This window comes from Crotalus tigris, unplaced genomic scaffold (genome assembly GCF_016545835.1).
Source record: "Crotalus tigris isolate CLP2741 ecotype Arizona unplaced genomic scaffold, ASM1654583v1 scf7180000019754.1282937, whole genome shotgun sequence".
In the NCBI taxonomy this organism is placed as follows: Eukaryota; Metazoa; Chordata; class Lepidosauria; order Squamata; family Viperidae; genus Crotalus; species Crotalus tigris.
The window spans coordinates 1-22,185 of NW_024097694.1; the positions used below are offsets into that span (position 1 = coordinate 1).

General features: G+C 44.4%; 1 protein-coding gene across 4 annotated transcripts; it reads left to right on the plus strand.

Annotated features, from left to right (window-relative positions):
- Positions 1 to 4,547: 4,547 nt before the first annotated feature.
- On the plus strand, positions 4,548 to 21,354 carry LOC120317639 (copper-transporting ATPase 1-like). Of its 4 annotated transcripts, XR_005559282.1 has the most exons (10): positions 4,549 to 5,958; positions 6,116 to 6,298; positions 9,314 to 9,527; positions 11,605 to 11,751; positions 13,604 to 13,746; positions 13,974 to 14,177; positions 14,979 to 15,096; positions 15,520 to 15,622; positions 16,286 to 18,206; positions 20,458 to 21,354. XR_005559282.1 is itself a non-coding variant. In XM_039364376.1 (9 exons), the coding sequence occupies exons 1-9, from the start codon at positions 5,884 to 5,886 to the stop codon at positions 20,501 to 20,503; spliced, it is 1,233 nt and encodes a 410-aa protein (XP_039220310.1). In that variant the 5' UTR covers positions 4,548 to 5,883; the 3' UTR covers positions 20,504 to 21,354. The 4 variants fall into 4 exon arrangements, 3 of the variants coding, with proteins under 3 accessions (XP_039220310.1, XP_039220308.1, XP_039220309.1); XM_039364376.1 differs by lacking the exon at positions 16,286 to 18,206 and having other exon boundaries at positions 4,548 to 5,958; XM_039364374.1 differs by having other exon boundaries at positions 16,286 to 21,354.
- The last annotated feature ends 831 nt before the right edge of the window (positions 21,355 to 22,185 follow it).

Genomic DNA, 22,185 nt, shown 5'->3' on the forward strand with positions numbered 1-22,185 from the left:
CAATCTGTAAATGTGCTGGATAAAAAGTTTTGCTAAGGCCTTTGCATTGGGAATTTTTTGGCAAGGGATAAAGTGCACCTGTTTGGAAAATAGGTCCGTGACTGTCCAGATAACAGTATTCCCATTGCTTTCAGGCAATTCCACTATAAAATCCATGGCTATTTCCCTCCAGGGGGCTGAGGGACTTGCCACTGGTTGTAACAGCCCTGGCGATTTCCATTGCAACCTCTTTGCTGATGCACAGGTTGGGCAGCTGGCAACATAACTTTCTATGTCCTTTTTTATGGATGGCCACCAAAATTGCCGTTTAATTAAGTGTAAAGTTTTTACAAATCCAAAATGCCCTGCTGATTTTGTGTCATGGCAAAGGTGCATGAAAGTTAGTCTTTGAGTTGTTGGTATATATAACTTTTCCCCTACCCAAGGCAAATCCGTCTCTCATTGTGCACACATGTTTGTTCTTCTGGAACCAATCATCTGTTTCCAAACTTTTTCTGAATTCAATCCCAGTTTGGCTGTCCAGTTGTGGTTTTATTTTGGCTTGGGTTCTTGTGGTTACTGGCGCTGCCAGTTGTGATTCTGCCATTATTGGTCTAGAGTCTGTGGTTCGTGCGCTGTTATATGGGGGCATGCGAGATAGTGCATCTGCCAGGAAGTTCTTTCTTCCTGGTAAATGTTTGAGCTTAAATTGGAATTGGTGAAAATGCTGGGACCAGAGGGCTTGTTGGTGATTGAGTTTCAGGAAGTTTTCAGGGCTTCTAAATTTTTGTGATCAGTCATACCTGGAAGGGGATTTGTTGCCTTCCAGGAACTGTCGCAAAGTGAGTAATGCCCAAAGTTATCCCAAAGCCTCTTCTACCATACGGGCCAGCGCAAGTTCTGTTTTCGTGTGAGTTTCTTAGATGAATGCACAGGGTTGCAATACCCCTTCATTGTTTTCTTGTAATAGAACAGCCCCCACTGCCACATCACTTGCATCTGCCTGTATTACGAAGGGCTTGTCCATGTCTGGGTGCCTTAGTACTGGTTCGGCAGAAAAAAGTATCTTTAGTCTCTCAAATGCTGCTTGGCACTCCATTGTCCATGTTAGTGGCTGGTTAGGTTTTACTGAGGATGCTCCCTTCGTTTTTAGTAAGTTAGTGAGGGCAAGGCTATCTGTGCAAATGAGGGGATGAATTGGCGGTAAAAATTTTGCAAAGCCCAGGAAACTTTGTAGTTGTTTTCTTGTGCGGGGTGGTGCCCAATTTAGTACTGCTTTGACCTTCTCCGGGTCCATTTCAATGCCCTGTGGGGATATGCGATAGCCTAGGTAGTCTATCCTTTCCTGTTGGAATTCGCATTTTGAGAGTTTGGCATATAGGTGAGCGGCTCGCAGCTTCTTTAAAACCGCTCTGACAAGTTTGACGTGTTCTTCTTTTGTTTCGGTAAAGATAAGAATGTCGTCCAAGTAAACAAGGACCCCCTTAAATAGGTGCTCCCTTAGAACGTCATTGATTAATTGCATAAAGACTGCAGGGCCCCATTGTAATCCAAATGGCAAGACTTTGAATTGATAGCACCCCATGGGGCAGTTAAATGCAGTCTTCCATTCGTCCCCTTCCTTGATTCTTACTCGATAGTAAGCTTCCCTTAATTCTAGTTTAGAAAAAATTTTCCCTTTCGATAGGTGTGACAGCATGTCTTTCATGAGGGGCAGCGGGTATAGTTTGCTTTCACTGATTGTATTCAGGGCCCTATAATCCACGCATAAACGTAAAGAGCCATCCTTCTTCTCTCTAAAAAGGACCGGGGCAGCCACTTTAGGCTTAGCTGGTTCAATGAAACCTCTCTCCAGGTTTTTTTTATTAAATCTTTCCATTTCCTCCTTCTCCTTTGGGCTCATGGAGTATAATCTGGGTTTCGGGAGTTTTGCCCCAGGCTTGAATTCAATGGTACAGTCTGTGGGTCGGTTGGGGGGAAGCTCATTCGCCCTCTCCTCACTGAAGACTTCAGCAAGGTCCCTATATTCCTCTGGTATTTCTGTTACATCTTTTTTTCCTCTCCTATGGATGCTTTTTCTATTCTTGAATTCTGGGTAGCCTCGTCTTAGGTGTTTTTAAGTCCATAGGGTCCCCCTTCCGAGAAGGAGGGGAGAGTGAATTTGCTTTCTGTCTGTCCTCCAATTTACCCCAGGGTTCCATTTTTGCAACATTATCATCCCTAGAAATCCTTGGCATTCCATACCTGGGGTCACCACAAACTTAAGTCCTCTTCATGGTTGCCAGGGAGAGGTGTATTGCAGAGTGGCTAGGGTAAACTGGCACCAGCTGGCACCCCCCCTGCTATGGATCCATCTAGCTGGCCAAATGAGATTGGTTGTTCCGTCCCTGCTGGGATGCCCAGATTCCCCACTAGTGTTGGGCTAATGAGGCAGCGGGTGCAGCCAGAGTCTATTAAGGCTTTCACCTTCACAGCTTCGGGCATGGGGGGGATTAATATAGTCACTGTTTTGAAGATGGCTGTGATGCATCCACTTACTAGGGGTTCGCCCTCCGAGCTGTCATCTGAGGCATCCACCGGCCCTGTGGTGTAGGCTGGAGTCCTTTCCCCTTGGTGAGCAGAGGTGGGGGTTTCTGCAATTTCCATCATTCTCATGGCCGTTTTTTGGCTTAGCTGAATGCTTTCCGGGTTTGTTGATTGGGGATCTGTCTGGGTTGTGCTGGGGGGCCTTTGAGCGGCATTCTACAGCTCGATGCCCTTCTCTTCCGCACTTGAAACATCCCATTTGCTTCTTGGCTGTATCCAATGATTATTCACGAGTTGGTGTGTCAGCTCCGGGGGGGGGCGGCTCATGTTTTCCTACGGCGGCTGCCTCTTCAATATGTCGATCTCTGCTTTCCTCTGCCAAGACGTACCAGTCCTCCAGTCGATGTGGGTCCCCTCGGGGCAGGCAAGCATCATATAGATCATAGTTTAGTCCGTCTTTGAAATGGCCAAGGAGGATGTCTTCTGGCCAATTCAGTTTGCTGGCAATGGCCCGAAATTCTTGTGTATACTCAGCCACTGGGCGTTTGCCCTGCCTCATCGTTGTTATTCTTTCCCGGGCTTTGCGATCAGCCAGGGGGTCTTCAAATCGTCTTCTCAAAGAGGACATGAAACGGTTGAAGTTACTGAGTTCTGGGGCATTGGAGTCATGCAAGTTCACTACCCAATCCGAAGCTGGTCCATCCAGGGCAGATTGCACGATCCGGATGCGGGCTTTGTCGCTGGGAATATCCTGCCCATATTCCTCCATGTAGCTGAGGACTTGGGTTAGGAAAAACCCCAAGCGTGTTGGCTCCCCTTTGAATTTCACTTCCAACGGTGGACGTCTTGGAATGGATCGGTTCCTCTGTTGTGGGTGGTAGTGCCTTCCGTCCAGATTGCCATCTGTGGTCCGGTAGGGGGTGGGAGCTCCTGGATCAGTAGATGTCCCTGGGGTTGCATGTTCCACGTTCCCCTCGGTGTCTCTCCCTTTGCGGCTCCAGGAACTGGGGCAGCCGTAGGGTTCAGTATTCTCCTCTCCTAGGGAGCTGAGAGTTCTCTTCATCAGGTCAATAGCTTTCTCTAGGATCCCGTCTGAGTACGGTGCCCAGCTTTCTCCCTCTTCACTTGCGTGCAGGGATTTCTCCATCTCCTGCTTCCATTCTGGTTGCTTGGCCCCCCATCTCAGGGTCACCTTTTTTGATTCCTTTCCCCACTCACTTTTCTTTCCAATGCCCATTGACCAGCGAGGCTTGTGGTCCCGTGTCTCCACCACGTCTTCTCCTGAGGAATCTGCCCTCTCGGATCCAACATCTGGCAAGTTCCAACTGGGCAGCGGCTTCTCTTTCCAGGGAGTTTTCCCTCTCTTGCTCCATTGTCTGAAATGGATAATTTTGCCAAAAATACCCCGTGGGGGCCCCCCCCCAAAAATAAAAACAAAAAAGGGTATTCCCTTCCAGGTGGATTAATTTTGCAAATTCTGTCTAATGTAAGGACCCACCACACTTTGCATCTTAAGAAGACAGAACTCTTGGAATAGTTCTTCCAACAGGAATCCTTTATTAAGAGAAAATGGTTGCAGGCATGCTAGACAGGACTTGGGGTCCAAGCTCTCCCATTCAAGGTTTTAAGGGGTTCCCCAGTAGTCCCACCCAATCAACCCCCCTTCCCAGTGATAGTTTCAAGTATCACAATTCCACCCCGTTTCTTCTTTCTTCCGTCTGGATGGAGACTTCAGATAACTACATGAAAGGCAAATACTCTTCTTTGTTAATGCTAATGTTCTCTGGTGCTAACACTTTGAGGTTACAATAGGTTACAATAAACACACATTCAGCATTCAGCTCTTTGAAGTCTACTGAAGGAAGTGAGGGCCATAAAGCCCCTTTGTTCTCCCCCTTCTCTCCCTCTTATGGCAGAATCCAAAGAAGGCAGAATTGGGAGTTTCTATATTTGATAATTAAAGATGAAATATGATTGGATTCTGACATGGGCGCTCCATCACTGAACGTTTTTAAGAAGAGATTAGCCAGTCACTTGTCTGAGATGGTATAGGTTCTCCTGCTTGAGCAGGAGGCTGGACTAAAAGACCTCCATAGTCCTACTCTACTCTACTCTACTCTACTCTACTCTACTCTACTCTACCCTACTCTAATTAACCAAAGGGTTACTTTTCTTGACTATTGTTCATATTCCCTATATTATGTCTGATACATCAATTTGAATTTAAATAGCAAAAAAATTAGGAAATACGATTCAGATGCATTACTTCATATAGTGGTGTTTTTAAAATGCTGCTTTGGTTGCATTACTTACATTTACATTTTTGCTGATTTTTGCCCAGTATTTAAATGTGATTTATGATTATCTTCTAAATGCTAATAATTGCTAATAAACATGCCTGAAGATGTGGCTGGAAGACACTACGCTTAAAAAGAGTCATGTGTTCTAGTAAAGAAAAAAATGATCTTTGCTTGCACAGAGGAACGCTTATTTTATAGGTCACAGAGTGGGAAAAGGACCATTTTGACCATCAGTTGATCACCTGCTTAAAAAGAATAAATTGTGTACAGAGGCAATGCAAGTTCACACTTTCTGTAATATTTTTTAACGCTGGATCACAACATTTAATTGTATTCATGGTGGTTAGTGATATGCTTATTGTTGTACCCTATTTTATGCAGCCCTTGGACGTTACAGCAAGAGGTATTCCAGAGTTCCAGGAAAACCACTTGAATGTTTCTCTTCGCTGACATTTGAGGTCTGACTCCAGCCTCTAGTGTAGTGGCTATTCGTATGGTCAGGTGGTCCCAGGTCCTCGTAGGCTTTGGCTGTAGAGGAGGTAGCAGAGTCCTACCAAACCTTCTACAAGATAAAATCAAGGCAGAGTTATTTTGAGTTTGTTTCCCACATTTTCCTTTTTCCCACACTTCTCCCTTTAATGTTTCATAACTTTCTACCCCTTCCCGTGGCAAGATCTGCATTCTTTCACACATAAACAGATGATCTATAAAATCAAGATGTTTAGATTCACACTTCACATAACTCTGTGGTCAGTTTGAATAAATTACAGTTGGCTGGGTTAATACAAAATGCTAAACCATACGCCATATTTTATATGCCACAACTGATGAGTTCCCATAATTTGAAGCCAAAGAAACCACATTGAGGGCAGCACAAGATGTGACTTCATCAAACTTTGAATTCCAGCACTTTCTTTAAAATAAGTGCCCATTCAGTCCTCTCTCTGTGTGCCAACAGGGCTATAATAAGAGCATTTCCAAAGCAGAAGTCGTGATCCGCTTTGCTTTTCAAGCCTCCATTACCGTGCTGTGTATTGCCTGCCCTTGTTCTTTGGGATTAGCAACGCCAACTGCTGTGATGGTGGGAACTGGAGTAGGAGCACAAAACGGCATCTTGATCAAAGGTGGAGAACCGCTGGAGATGGCACACAAGGTGAGAAAATGGAATGTCCTTTTTGCTTGAGTGGCAAAGGCAAAAAGATCTTACATCTTAATTTTGTCCAAGAATGTTATGAATCCTCCCCCCCCCCCAAGTATTTGCTGTTGTTTACAACTCTATTAAAGAGTGTGGCTGTATGGATGTTTTGCAGGTTAAAGTTGTGATGTTTGATAAAACAGGAACCATCACCCATGGAACTCCAGTGGTGGTGCAGGTGAAGATGCTAGTGGAGAGTAACCGGATACCACGCAAGAAAGTCTTGGCACTGGTGGGAACAGCAGAGAGCCACAGTGAGCACCCTTTAGGAGCAGCAATCACAAAATACTGCAAACAGGTAGAAGAGCGGATCGTAGAACATAAAATCAGAGGTCTTCTACCCTGCTTAAGGCAGGAGGCCTTATCCCAGTGGTCACGAACCTACGGCACGGGTGCCAGAGGCGGCACTCGGAGCCCTCTCTGTGGGCACATGTGCCGTAGCCCCAGCCACGCCTCCCCCCGTGACCCCCTCCTCTCCAGCAGCCCCCCTGAAGGAGAGTCACCCCTGAGCGTGGCCCACACAGAGCAGCGCAGCCAAGGACATGGCAGCCAGGCAGCGTAGACAAGACTTTGCCCTCACACCCCATTGTACACAGCTGATGTTGCAGGGCGCGGGCAAAGGGCGTGACCACCATAGTGCTGCTGGGCTGCCTGGGTGATCTTCGGTGGGCCCTGGAGATGGTGAGTGGTCCTGTGGGCAGGCGGGATGGGCGATGGGGGGCGGGGCCAGTTTTGGGGCACTCGGTCTCTAAAAGGTTTGCCATCACTGCCTTATACCATCTCAATCAAATGGCTGCCCAGTCTGTTTTTGAAAACCTCCAGTGATGGAGCACTTACAACTCTGGGAGTCAAGTGTTCTGTTGATGAATTGTTCTCACTATTGGAAAATTCCTCCTTAGTTTTAGGTTGGATCTCTCTTTAATGATCTTCCACCCATGACTTCCTGTCCTGTTCTCCAGTGCTTTGGAGAAGAGCCCCCCCCCTTCTCTGTGAGAAGCCCCTCAAGGATTGGAAGACAGTGATCACGTCCCACCTAATCCTTCTCTTTGATGGGCTGCACGTACCTAGGTCTTCAACCATTCATCCTGTGATTTAGCCTTCAGATCCTTTATCACCTGTCTTGCTCTGTTCAGTGTCTTTTTTGTATCATTGTGGCCAGACCTTTATACAGTATTCAAGTGTAGCCTCACTAGTGCATTATAAAGTGGCCCTGTCGCTTCTCGTGATCTTGATGTAATCCCTGTGTTGATGCAGCCCAGGATTGCATTGTCTTTTTTGGCAGTTGCAGCACATTGCTGGCTCACGCTCAAGTGCGGGTCCAGTAGGGTACCTAGATCTCTTTCAGAGTTGCTACTGTTGAGCCAGGCACCACCTATTTCATACCTGTGCATTTGTTTTTTTCCTGCCTAAGTGCAGGGTCCTGCTTTTCTCACCCCTGAGCTGCATCTCGTTGGATAGGGTCCGATCCTCAAGTCTATCAAGATCCTTCTGAATCTTGAGCTTGTCTTTCAAAGTGTCAGCAATTTCCCCAGATTGGTGTCATCTGCAATTGGATGTCTCCTTGTACAGATAATTTATGAAGAAGAGGGACCTTGGAGTCCTCATGGACGATCACTTAAACGTGAGCCAGCCGTGTGCGGCAGCAGTCAAAAAAGCCAATACAATCCTTGATTGTATAAACAAAGGCATAGAATCAAAATCACATGATGTATTCGTACCGCCTTATAAATCCTTAGTAAGGCCACATCTGGAATATTGTACCCAGTTTTGGTCACCACATTACAAAAAAGATGTTGAGACTTTAGAAAAAGTACAAGAAGAGCAACTAAGATGATTAAAGACATGGAGACAAAAACATGAACGGTTGCAGGATTTGGGTATGGCTAGTCTAGAGAAAAGAAAGACTAGGTGCACATGATAGCACTATTCCAGGATTTGAGAAGTTGCCACAAAAAAGAGGGAGTCAACTTATTTTCCAAAGCACCTGAGGGCAGGACAAGAAACGATGGAAACTAATCAAGGAGATAAGCAATCTGGAATTAAGGAGAAACTTCCTAACAGCGAGGACAATTAACTAGTGGAACAGCTTTGCCTTCAGACATTATGGATGTTTTATCACTGGAGGTTTTAAAGAAGAGACTGGACAGTCACTTATCTGAAGTGGTCTAGGATCTCCTCCTTGAGCAGGCGGCTGGACTAGAAGACCTCCAAGGTCCCTTCCAGTTCTATTCTGATTCTGGTGTTGAAAATACTGGGCCCAAGACAAAAGCTTGAGGCACTCCACTGGATGCTTCCCTCCGTGTAGATGTAGTTCCGTTGAGGACTGCATGCCGAGTGCAGTTGGTCAACCAATTATGAAACCATCTGGTGGTGGTACTGTCTATCCCACATTTTTTTTTCTTACCAAGAAATAGACTGTGGTCTATTTTGCCAAATGCCTTACTATGTCCACAACATTTTGCTGGTCCACTAATTTAGTCACCTCATCAAAGAAGGATACAAGGTTTGTCTGGTATGATGCATTTTAACAAGCCCATTCTCGCTTCTAGTGATTCCCTTGTTCATTTTAGGTGCTCATAAATCCACTGCTTGATTATCTTTTCCAGTATTTTCCCAGGTATTTATGTCAAGCTGATTGGCCTATAATTTCCTGGATCCATTTTTTCCCCTCCTTTTTGTAGATTGGTACCATGCCAGCTCTTTTTCTTCCTCACTGCATTTATTTTGAATACAGACTTCTGCCTTTCCGAGGAATTCCTCATTCTCACGGATGAGACTCCAAGTGGCTAGACAGGCCCGTGAAAGTCTAAACCTTCCACTTTCTCCTTTATTAATGCAATGAGTTTGCACTTGGTGCAGATCTTTTATGATGTTAGGAATTGTCTTCGCTAACATGCACTGGTGAACAGTTCTTGAGTCATTCTCCCATTTTCTCATTCTTAGCCTAACTCACCCTTCAGGAGTGATAAGAGTACGCAGGAAGTAAAGTGAGATTTAAACATGCTATCTTTGCTCCTTGGAAAAAAAGATGGGTTCAAATATAAGTAAAGCACGGGCAGAAGGTACAAGATCTGTACTTTGCTAGATATTTCAGATACTTTAGGCATCTACTGTAATTCAGAATTGCTTGCAGATGTCCCTCCTGGAGGTCTTCATTACTTACGTGTCCTCCAGAAGGCTTATTATTGCTCCAAGCACTGCTGTATTTTATTCCCACATCTTGTATTGGAATCTGTATTTGGAGCTCTTGTTTCGAATGATGGTCCTGTTTTTGCCCAGGTGAGTTTGTTGCGTGGTCCTTTCGTTTCTCCAGGAATTGGATGCAGATACCCTTGGGACGTGCACTGATTTCCAGGTGGTGCCTGGCTGTGGGGTTAGCTGTAAAGTTACCAATGTTGAAGCCCTCCTCTGCAGCAAGAGTGAAACTGTAGAAGAGACCAACGTCAGGAACGCTGCTCTGGTGGGCGCGGAGGAGAAGGCTGAGCCACCGATGCAGCCAGCTTTGATCATCGATGAGCGGATACCAGGTGAGTTCATGGGGGCTTGTAACACCTGTGTTCTTGGCAAGGATCTGGCTTCTGGAGAGAGGAGGGGGGCCGAAAGCCAAGAAGGTCTGTTTTCTGGATTGGCACGTGAAGCCTTGTAAGACCGTTGTGTAGTAATGCTTCCCCATTCGTTCTGTGTTAATTCACAGCCAAACACAACCATGTGAGTAAAAGGTCCCTTTGTCCCCTCCTAGGCTGGAATTTATATTGCTACAGAAATTCTGCTTTCCAGTTGGCACAAGGGACATAAGGAGGGCCATTCAATAGCCTGCTTTATGGAATTGGAATACAAGAGTTTGCAAAGGAAGCCTGGGGTCCTCTTGTTTTTTAGGGGGGGGGAGAGGTTAGCAAAGGACAGTTGGGCAAGATTATCTTATAGCTGCCCCTGGGCTTTACTGGCCCATTTGGGCTGTTCTGAGAATGGAATCTGGTCTAGATACTTTGCTTTGGGCTTCAAAGAAGCCATTTCCCAATTCACCTGTAGAAGAAGAAGAATCCTAGGCAGAACTGAAATTCTTTTTTTGAATGTGAAATGATGATCCAGGCTAGTGTCTTCCTGACCAGCTTTCTGAGACTAGTTTATTCTGTGACCATTGAAGCAAATGCTACTGACTTTGCGCCATAAGATGTTCAATAGCTTACAGGGGTTTTCATTTCAGCTGACTTTTCTGGAAGACAGTGAGGTTCAAATACATGGGAACATAATTAGGCATAAAATTATATCACTTAACAGCTTAAAATAGTCCGACCAGGGTCACATGACTTTGATTTTTGTTTTCATTTGTGGGCAATCGTAATCAGGTCTCATTCTTTCCTTAGCTAGAAAGAAAGAAAGATTCTTATAAAATGGCAGTGCCATTTATTATTATAGATATCAGTAGGAGTTTGGTAGCGTCTTTTCCAACTAACAAATATTATTTAAAAAGCACAAGCTTCTGAGTTGCAGCTTCCTTGATTAGATAGAATGGCTAGACTGAAGTATGATGATGAGATAGGGAGTAGAAAGGAAGAAAATGGTTAGTTTATGAAGATTCAGGATACATGTGAGACGGATTATCTAGTACTGTACTTTATCAATTAACAACTGTAATATGTTAAGAACCATTGTGTTTGTTGAGATTTCCTGAGATAGCATGACACTTTTTAGTATACATGAGTTCAGCAACCTCTACTTCAATTATGTTATTATAGTTTCTTTTTTCCATAATGGCATCTATGCGATCTGCTATGGGGTGTCTTGAAATGCTCTGATGCTACTTTGTTCTTGTTTTAAATCCTTGTTTTGATGACCAACTTCTATCTATTATTCATTTTGCACGTCTGTTGTGAGGTATACCTTGTGAACATTAGTAGCATCTGTGAGAGGAATCTAGGTGTCCTCGTGGTCCACCACTCTATAGGAGCCAGCAGTGTGCTACAGTTGCCAAAAAAGCCAATGCAGTCCTAAACTGCCTTAACAGAAGGATAGCATCAAGATCACGAGAAGTGATCGTACCACTCTATACTGCCCTAGTAAGGCCACACCTGGCCTATGGCATCCAGTTCTGGTCACCACAATGCAAAAAAGATGCTGAGACCCTAGAAAGAGTGCAGAGAAGAACAACAAAGATGATCAGGGGTCTGGAGGTTAAACTATACAATCAATAGCTAAGGGGACTAGGTATGTTTGGCCTAATGAAGAGGAGGCTTAGGGATGGTTCATCCTCCAAAACATCTGAGGGCAGAACAAAAAGCAGCGGGTGGAAGCTCGATAGAGAGCAATCCAGCCTGGAACTAAGGAGAATTTCCCTGAGCCATTAGTCAGCAGAACCGACTGCCTCCCAGGCTTTGTAGGAGCGCCGTTGCTGTGGTTTTCAAAAAATATTGGACAACCATTAGTCCAGGATGGAATAAGGATGGGGCTCCTTCCAGCCCTATGATTCTAAATCCCGTATCTTTTAATAACATTTGTTAGCCTGAAAGGGTACAACATATTTCAGTTTTTTGGCTGGTCTTGACTAACACTGTTCTTGGTGTTAAATTGTTCCTCTTTTTTGGATAATGGAAATTTTCCTTTCAGACCCATGGATGTCTCACAAATATTCTGTTCTCATTGGAAACCGAGAGTGGATGTCTAGGAACGGCCTCCTTCTCAGGGATGATATTGACGAAGCAATGGCTGAGCATGAGCGCCGAGGCCGCACGGCCGTTCTTGTCGCTGTGGATGGTAGGCTTGATGATTTGGGTAGTCAGTGTTTTGGTTTAAGAAGGCCGAAGGAGGTGCAGGGAAAAACTGGATGTGTTCAAACAGTTGGGCAGGATAGAAATCGACCGGGGGGGGGGGGGCGGGAATTATTTCCAAAGATGCACCTCATAACAATTCCAAATAATGAATAAAACTCCAGAGTAGTTCTGAATGAGCATTTAGGAGTATTTATTTCATTTATAATAAATATAAATGCACAGTCATTTGACATTTTAAAATTTGTTAATCATTATCATTGACTATTTCTCTTTAAATAGTGCAAATATATAAACTATCAAATAGTCTTGCCTTCAAATATTCAAAAGAGTTGATTCAATATATGGACAGCAAATAAATGTATTAAATAAATGTAAATTAATTCTCATTAAACTCTTTTAGAAATAAAATATTGGAATATTTCATTGGAATATTTCAATTGAATTTATTGGCCCCAATTGAATGTCACAATGAACCCAGCTTGGAGGAGCCCAGTGTCTTCTTGCTTCCATTTGCTTAAACAAGTTTAGGATTATTCTCCGTGAAAGTGTGTCATGATGTGCAAGTTGCGCCCTCCCTAGACATATACACATTTCCTGTGAGTGTATGTTTCTAAAGACTGATTTTATGGCTGGGTGATTTTTCACATTTTCCTGCAAGAAAAAGCTGAAATAATTATTAAGTTTGACACATTTATTTTGCCTAAAAATGAGAAATCTCCCCCCTCTTGACTCTTCACTGCTGCCCCTGTCTCAGGCTCCCAGAAGAATAATTGCCCCTCCCTTCTGCAGATCTGTACCTTGTTTCAGTATTTACAACTGCAAAGAAGAGGGAAGCAATGCTTGAGCCTCCACTGGCACCCCCCCCCCACTGATTCTGAGGCCTGAAGCAAGCCTAACCCAAGTCTTTTTCCTCTTTTAATCCTAACCACGTCTTTGATTTTAAGTAACTTTGGCTCCTGGAAATCCTTCATACCATTCATATAAATGGAAATCATTCGTATAAGACCCAGGCGACACAGTATTGAATAACTGGAGGTTGTATAAATATTTATAGAAGTATATACCGAGAAGGTTAGATAAATAGAAGTATTAATGTAAGAGAAAATTAATCTTATTGTATATAATACAGATAGGAAACTTTGGAGAGAGGAGTTGCTCGGACGTTACCCCTGAATTGTATCTGAAGGGGAGAAGGAAGTAGGAAGGTTGGAGGAGAAGAGGAGAAATGGTGAAGGAAAGAGAAGAGAGGAAGAAGAGGGAAGTAGGGAAGAGAAGAAAGGGAGAAAGAAGGTAGAGAAGAAGGGAGAGTGGATACAGTGAAAGGGGAAATGGGCGAGCAACACCAAAAGTCATGTGTATGTATTTATTTCATTTTATTAAAAGTATCTTATATATGAATGTAAAAAGAATGTATGTTAACATCTGATAAATATCATGGTATATGTATCAGGGAGAGTTTGGAAAAATAAAAAATTATTATTAAAAAAAAAGGAAATCATTCATATAAATGCAACATGATATATTTTTAAAATTTATGATCTTCCAGTGCACCATTGTTACTACTTTGTCACGCCGTTGTTTGTAGTCAGTCTGCGTGCTCTTGTAGCAACCAAGTGGCCTACTATTATTCCTCTTTAAACTTGTAGCTGCCTGAAACTGTGGGCAACTCACAACAATCAATAAAGGGATTGTTTTATTGTAATTTATCAATAAAATCAGTAAAAGGTAAAAATATAACTAAGTCAGATCCCAGTAGGTTTAGGAGGAAACATAATGGGAAAGTAGGCCTTCTCTAGCGGCATCTGTGCTTTCATGGGACCGTGTTTGTCTTCTAGGGGAGCTGTGTGGTTTGGTAGCCATTGCTGACACTGTGAAGCCCGAAGCGGATCTTGCTGTACGGACGCTGAAGGGGATGGGTTTGGAGGTGGTCCTGATGACGGGGGACAATGGCAAAACTGCCAGGTCGATTGCTTCTCAGGTAAGCTGCTGGATGCCCGAGGGCTCCTTTGATCCCTCCAAGGCTTCATAATGCAGTCAGCTTACGTTATATTTTCACTTTCTCTTACCTATTGGAGATCCTGATGCCTTTGGAAAATCGGAATCTCTTGAACTGCAAGGTGGTCTTGGCTCACCCTGATTCCAGAGCAGAATGCTGTTCCTGTCTCCTTCCTTTGGGCTTCTCAGCCTTCTCTCTTTTGTTTTTAGGTTGGCATCACAAAAGTATTTGCTGAAGTGCTCCCCTCCCACAAAGTTGCCAAAGTGAGGCAGCTGCAGGAAGAAGGAAAGCGGGTGGCTATGGTGGGCGACGGCATCAACGATTCCCCAGCCCTGGCCATGGCGAATGTTGGCATTGCCATTGGCACGGGCACCGACGTGGCTATAGAAGCAGCTGACGTGGTTTTGATCAGGGTAAGTTGTGCGCGGGAGGGGAAGACTCTGCCCGAGAGCAGAGTTAGGCTAAGCCTGCATCAGTTCATGCATTTCCTTTCTGAAATGGAGAGGAAAAGTTATGTGGGAATCCGAGGGGCTTTGATTCAAGCTCTGCTTGATGGAAGGGTCCCTGTTGAAGGTGCCCCATAGGACACCTTCAAGGAAGGGAGCTCACTGCCTCTAGGCCAGGGGTGGCTCAGGAATTCTGGGAATTGAAATCCACGAGTCATAAAAGAGCCATGCTCTAGGCCATTCCTTCAACTCTTAAATTGCTCTTACTTAGAACGTCCTCAGAGCACATCTTTTCTTCATCTGAGTAAAGAATGGATAATGTTTTGGTGGCCAGGAACCCTGTTTTGATGAAAGGGGAAAAGGCCCAGTGGGTGGAGAGGTGGCACAAAGTGAGCAGGCTAGAGCCAGGATTTTTAAAGATGATTTTCTATTTCCTTTTCTGGTAAACTGTTTATTTATTGTTTGAGGCCTCTTCAGTCTGACCTTAGAGACCCATTTTGTGTGTTTCTTCTCCAGAGGAGAGCCAGAAGCCCAGGAGTCTAGTGGGAAGTAGATTAAGGGAAAAGGGATGCAAAGCAGACCTGGGGCTTATAGGTTGTCCAGCCTGTCCCCTACGTGTTTCGATTATATATGTATTTCTAAAATGTGGGGTGAAGTTTGCTGAGGCCCAGAAAGTGATGTAGCTTTGTTAAGTGTTACCGGGAATCTAAAGCGTTGATTGATAGAATTAATCATGTTAAGTAATTTCTGAAACAACATATTTTGCAGAATGATTTGCTGGATGTGGTGGCAAGCATAGATTTATCACGGAAAACCGTTAAAAGGATACGGATCAACTTTGTCTTTGCTCTCATATACAATCTTATTGGGGTTCCTGTTGCTGCAGGTATGCAACGTTTCTTGGTGTTGAACTGCTGCATGGCATCCTCCACAGAAGGTCTTTAAATTGATGTGCATCAATCTCTTTAAGTAAAGCAAAAAGCTGCGGGAAACGTTACCTGAGAAAAGAAGCATTAAGTGGGCATCAAATTCCAGACTTTCCTCCCACTTTGCTTCGGTCAGTTTAGGTAGAGAAGGAGGAATTCTTGAGTTTAGGGAGGCAAAATAAATTTGGAGGGGTAAGACGTTTCTTCTGTGCAAGTGGCTTCCTGAATCCCCTCTTTTCGATTTGGGTTCTAGTTTTTCTCCTACCCTCCCCCCCCCCAGTGACAGGAAATAGTCGTGAAGATGCTTCACGGTCTGTATTCCCGCTGGTGTTTCCAAGTTTGAGTTCCGGCGCTCCTTTGACCTCTGGCGTGCTTGGCCCTAGGTGTCTTCCTGCCGATTGGTTTGGTTCTGCAGCCTTGGATGGGATCTGCAGCAATGGCAGCCTCCTCTGTGTCCGTGGTGTTGTCTTCTCTGCTGCTAAGACTGTGAGTAGCTCTGCAGACGGGAGGGGAGGAGCAGCGGGTGACGTGTGCAGGAGAGGGGGAGGAAGCCAAAGCGCTCGTCTTCAGCCGCTGCTCAGTGGCTCCATTAGTGAAAGGCCATCCAGAGCTTGATCTTTAGCTAAGTGACATTGTGGTTGTCTGCCTTCCTTGCGGGCCGTATCCTTTAGTGAGAGAGAGCTGGGTATCAAGGGCGGCAGAGTTGCTTTCTAGGGGAGCACTGGTGGATTGACGGAAGAGGAATTTTAGGAGAAGCTGCATGCGAAACCAAGCAAAGCAGACTGGGATCAGAAGAGGCCTTCTCCCCGGGGGAAAGAGAACCATGCTGCCTTCAAAGGGCTCTGGGCCATCTCTGGACCAGGAAGGCTTGTCATAATGTCACGTTAAACAAAATGTTTAGTAAATGTTAAAGCAGGAAGGAAAATGTTTTGAGGCTATAAAAGCCATACCAGAGAAGTAATGAACTTTCTTGACTGGGAGTAATTTGGTGGAAGAGTTGTGCCGCTAGTATCCCTGCCCCCCCCCCCATGTAAAAGGTGCCACAAAGGTCAGCCTCCCACATAGGGCTCTTGGGGCTGTAAGGTCTGGGCAATCCCTGGCTCCGGTTTTCCAGAACCAGCCACCGATCTAGGTTGTATTCCCCTTTAGTTATAAGAAGCCTACCTGTGAGAAGTACGAGCGCCAGGCCCGCACCCAGGGGAGGTGCAAGAGCGCTTCAGAAATCAGTGTCCATATTGGGATTGACGACGTTGGACCAGGGTCTCCGAAACTGAGCCTCATGGACCGAATTATCCACTACAGTCAAGCCTCCCTCAGCTCCCTCTTCTCCGACAAGTGCTCCCTCAGCAACATTGCCCTGAGCGAGCCTGACAAGCATTCGCTTCTGGTTGGGGACTCCCGGGAGGAAGACGACACAACTGTGTGAAGTGGTGGAGCAGGGCCACGGTGTCTGCTGTTCGGGCATTTCTTGTGCTTGACCTGCTCAGCTGAATGAGGGTGCTCTGGGGTTTTTGCCCAGGGAGATCAGGGTGTTCCACACGGTTTTGCTCCTCTTAGCAGCCAGGATGGGACAAAAGATTCCAAAATGTAACAGAATCGGGAGCTACAATGCTGAGTCGCTTTTCAAGTTGATTTTTTGGGAAGAAGCCAAAATGACAATATCTTCTGGTTGCTACCAGCTCATAGTTTCTAGGGCTTGTTGTTATTTTCCCATTTGCCAAAGAAGCGTGCCTTTCTTCTCCCCGGAAGCAGAGGCATTCTCAGGAAAGGTCACGTCTGGATCTGGGAAAGAGCAGAGCAGTCCTCTTCTGAGTGCCTTGCCTCTTTGGCCAACTGCAGATTGGGCCCTCCTCCTCGTGGGGCTGTTGGAAGGCAGTCGAGCCCTGGTACCTTCTGGGCCTCAGCAGGACTCCATCTTTTCTATCCTTCCCCACTCTGTCAGGTTTCTCCCCTTTTTTCTTTGGTTGGAGTCCAGCAAAACCAGCCCTTCCTTTTGTCTCTGATCACCATCCAGACCCCGAAAGAACTCAAATTGCCTCCCTCTCGTGGCCTCCTATCCTGCTACGGATAATATGTCAGGCGTGCACAGCTCAGAGGATGCAGAGGGCTCTGGCACTTCCCTGCAAGATCTGTCCTCCTCCAACACTAACTGCAGAAGGCAGATTTGGCTTGATGATGAACAGCTGCTTGGAGAACAAAATTGGCCTTGCACAAAACTTTTTGCTTTCATAATTTTGAAATAGCGAGTGCAAGAATTAGCCTTCTAAGATCCATGTGTCTTTTGACCTGATGATGAACTTGTCTCCATTTAAAGCAATCAATCAGAATAGAGCTGGAAGGGATCTTGGAGGTCTTCTAATCCAGCCCCTTGCTCAGTGAGCGGTGAGATCCACTATCAGGATCAAAGTTCATGGAAAAAATATTTATTTAATTTTCAGTTTTGTTTAAGTCACAAAATGTAGGCATTTTAATACCCCTTATAAAAACCATTTGGAATATACAGCTAGAGAAACATAGCCTAAATCACAGCTTTTAAAAACCCTTTCTCCTCTTTTAGCCCTCCGGGAGTGGCCCCCGGAAGAGAGAGGGCTCAGGTTTTAGCTTTCTAGAGCAGAAGTCCCCAACCTTTTGGGCACCAGGGACCGGTTCCACGGAGAAAGTTTTTTCCACGGATCAGCAAGTGGTTTTGGGTGCTGCCTGCATCCCACGGATGGGGCTTTGCTTGTTTGTGTGGACCGATTGCTGGCACGCCGCGGCCCAGTACCGGTCCACGAACCAGGGGTTGTGGATCCCTGATCTAGACCCTGATCCTGATCTTAACTGGAGTTTGATCGGGTTGTTAGGAAACCTGGCTCAGGTCCGGCTTACCCCTTTCCAAGGTAGCCCTTTCCAGATGTCTTTGGGTTGCGGCGCCCGGCAACCTCAGCTTGGCCAGGCATTGCATGCAGCGTTTCTCATTCTACTTGCTGGCAAAAGTCATGCAGCGAGTAAGCCCCAGCTTTGAGGAGGACCGTTGGCTGGCCCAGGCTCAGGGGAAGAACAGGCACTGATGCTTTTGAGGCGGAGCAAAGTAAGTTTGATTTTTTAAAAAGATCATATGTAAAAAATTCTGTTCACAGAGCAGGACATGTCTTATTATATATTGATGTAATATGCCTCAGTTTAGTCAAGTGAATTTCATAGTATGAAAACTGAAAATTCACATGGTGAATTGAATGTCATCGTTTCCTAGTTTCTCATCCAGTTGTCTGCCATCCTGGATTTTTAGAGTCTTTATCTTGATATATTTGTTAATAATGTTTTATACTTGTTTTGTTTCAAAGAACCAAAAGTTGCTTCTTTGCCTCGAATGTCCTTGAATGCTCATCAAAAATGCAAAGTTACTGTTTCTATAAAAAAAAAGTTTCTTTCCGGCCTCAAGCAGGCTTGTTTATCAGGAATCTTAAATTATCAGATGTCAGCCTAACAACTTCAAAAGCTGATTTTAGAAAAAGCTATGCATTTCATTTAAATATATTTATTTTTGTTATTTGCTTCTGGTAGTTCCATGTATCTGAAACACATTTTACTCAAAGCAGACATACATGCAGGACAGGATTTTCCCCATGTGTATTCCTTCCCGTTTTCTCTCTGGCTTTAAATTCAAAATTACCTTTCCTTTTCCCTTCCCTTCCCTTCCCTTCCTAGCTGGGTGTCCACTTCTTTTAAAACACGGGCACATCCATCTCTCCCTTTGGTGTCCACCTCTATGCATGTCAAGCAGAACCCATTTTTTTAAAAAAATAATGCTGAAAAAATACTCCAGGGAGGCCAGAGTGAGTGATAGCGCTTTCAATGTCTTTTAGCCTCTAAGATCTTCCAAGCCAGCCTCAATCACCTTAAAATGCACCGGATTTACTTCCCGTCTTCCTGGTTTCTGGCATCCAGCAGCATGGCTGGTGATAGTGCAAGTTGCAGTCCCAGCATTTCTGCAGGCACCCCAAGCCCCAAGGGGGGAGGCCTCCAGAGCACGCTTCTCACGCCAGCAATGTGCAAATAGTTCTCAGCTTAGCAACCTTAATTCAGACTAGAATTTTGGTCATAAGTAATTAACAGTCGTAAATTGAGGCATTCTTATTACCTAATCCACTTTTTCAACTGTTTTTACAGTGGTGATTGAGGGAATCACATGGTCGTTAAATGAATCCATTCTCCTGAATGGACATTTTCCCAAAAAGAATTGCAAATTGCAGTCACATGACCATAGGACGCGTCAACTAGTTGGTTGCCAAGCACCCAAAATGAAATCATTTCTGCGTGTGTTTTGTGTGTGGGTGTGTGAGGTGTTTGTGACATTTTATGACAACTGGAAGTACTTTACAGCTCTAGTGTTACTGGTCACAAGTCAAGGATGACCTATCTATCTATGTTATGCAAACATACTTCAATGCATCCAAAATTAAAGTGAAGCAGGGATTGTTTTATTGCATTTATGATGGAGATTTCTGAAGGTTTGGTGTCTGTTCTGCACATTCCATGGCGGCAGATATTTTATCTGCTGCTGCTCATCCCAGTTTTGTTAAGGAGGTCTGTCTGATACAGACACCAGTTGATCAAACATTTTGGGTAAATTCAGAAAACAGCAAAGAGTCATTCTTCAGATTCCTTATGGTGATCAGAATTGTTTTTCACAAATGAAGGCAAATGTCTTTCCCTTTTTCGCCAGTTTGAAAAATTAGTTTTTAAAAAAAAAGCTAGAACTGTTTTTGCCTCTCTGAGCCTCTTTGCTTCCTGCAGTCAAAAAGCTGAAGTCCCAGATCTGCTGATTCCGTTTTCAGGAAACAGTCCAAGGTTGTTGAAAGAAAGCTAAAAAGAACTTTAAGCAATCTTGTGCAATATTAGTTTATATGAAGCATATGTCACGATCTTCTCAAGAATGTGCCTTCACTTCTATAAATGTTATGCTGGAGCATTAAATGATGTGTTAAATTTTTCTTTTAATGATACTTTCTGTTTAGAAAAATATATAGTAGCTAAATATTCTCATCTGTCAGAATTATTTAATTGCATTCTTGAACCTAGTCTCCTTTCACAGAATTAAGGAGGATTTGAAAATCACAGTGTCCAATGATCTCCCATCCAGGCTTCTGGTTTAAATACTTCTGGTACAAGAGTGGGCAAAGGCATTTTGCAAAGGCAAAATGGTTCACAGTTAGATAGTAGGAAAAGTTCCCTTGGAGCATTAGGATGAAATCAACTCCCTTGCATTTTTAACCCCCTTGTTTATGGTTCCATCTCGTGGAGCAGCTCTGAACAATTCTGCCTCTTCTTCTCCATTTCAGCCTTCAGGTCCTTGAAGGAGATCATCATGTCTCCCCAAAGTCTTAAGAGAAGGTTGAGCATACCCAACGACTCCAACTTGTGGAGGGCCACAAATTCTCCACCAGAAGGCAACCCCCTCCAATATCCTAATATGCTTTTCCCTGACTTTATTAAAGAGATCCAACAACGCAGACATATTGCTCAAAGGAAGAAACATCAATATTTCAGGTTTCTGGCCATCTTTATCAAAATCATCCCATGCTTATGGATAGTTCTTGGTTAACAATAGAATTGGTACAGGAACTCAATCGTTAAGTGATACGATCATAAAGTTCAGTGACACAACTGTGCCAACTTAAAACAGCCATTCCAGTTGCTGTTTTTTTAGGGGAATCCCTTGCAGTCTATTAGGCATGACATCTCATGATTCCCATCTGTGACTTCCTGCTGTCTTCCCCAATGACTTTTACTTGTTGGAAGCTGACAGTGGTCATTAACCAAGAGCTGCCTTGTATGGAAGCTGAAAAAAATCCCCCTTAATTCTTGAAGCTTTTGTGAAACCTTTTAAATTATTTGCTATTACATGAATTCATTTTCAGGTTACTAGATTTCTTTTATCTGTGACTCATAGTGAATTTGTATTGACTTCAGACCAAAATATATAATTAAAAGTATGTCAGTTGCTAAATCCTAAATAAAATTCTGAACACGCTCAAGCAGAATACTGTTTTCATCCCTTTCCTAAAGGATAAAAGAAAGACTACTCTTATTGGAAGGGGGCAAGTTGTTCATAGTGAGGAGAGGGTGCTGGCATCAGGTTCAACCCTCCCTAGTTTGCACAAATATAAAAAGGGGACATTCAGACTTGAGTATTTTTGCTAGTATATCTGTTCCAATAAAAGTAGCCCTGACTTACATGGTATTGGTTTCTTTCTCTGGTCTATTGTAGGGCTGACACGGCACCACCTAACACAATTTTATGTGGTCTTAACAATGATAAGAGTCACTGTCTTCATTGGTTTTTGGCCAGGAAAGGATAGAACTAGCAGATCAACTACAGATGGCTGAAGGATCTCTTGGCAAGCATGAGGCAGAATTCTCAGATTACCGATACTTATTCTTCCGGGGAAGTGTGACTCCTCCCAGAGCAGCAGATGGAACCAGAGCAATATCTCCATCTTGCTGAAATTCAGTCTTGAGCCTACCTGTTCTGACCCAACTAACACACAAGGCAATAGGTGTGAGTAGAATATGTTTCTTGCACCATTCATTATAACAGTATCTCCAAAATTCCCCCGTGTCACAAACTCCCTGTCAACCCACAGTATTAAACAGCAAGAGTATAACTTTACTGAAAAGCCATATGGGTACAGAAGTAGAAAAGCCAGTTCTGACGTTTTTGCGTGCAAACAGCATAGGAAAACTTTTCCTCCCCCCCCCGCCCCCAACCTCCCATTGTCCACCAATCTATTGCACTGCTTTATTCTGGAAACGGCCTGTCTGCCTCAGACGTTTCTTTCAGGCGGGACACTTGCATTCCAGAGGTCCCTCCCAAACCTCCCTTACATTCCAATGCCTTCCCTCCCCCTCCTGTTACTGTTGTCTGGTTGTGAGCAGGGTTGTGTAGCAAGTCAACCATGACACTCCTCTCCCAAGCAGTTCAATGAACAAGCAGTTCTTCGAGAGCTTCTGGCTCCCCTGGGCCCCGTGTCTGATGGCCCCTATTCCAGCTCATCCTTCTCCGAATC

Bases quoted from the DNA above. Each gene is read 5' to 3' on its own strand.
- LOC120317639 (XM_039364374.1), top strand. From the start codon at position 5,884: ATGGTGGGAACTGGAGTAGGAGCACAAAACGGCATCTTGATCAAAGGT. The intron at 6,299-9,313 runs GTAGAAGAGCGG...TCGTTTCTCCAG, and splicing joins TCACAAAATACTGCAAACAG to GAATTGGATGCAGATACCCT. The intron at 11,752-13,603 runs GTAGGCTTGATG...TTTGTCTTCTAG, and splicing joins CGTTCTTGTCGCTGTGGATG to GGGAGCTGTGTGGTTTGGTA.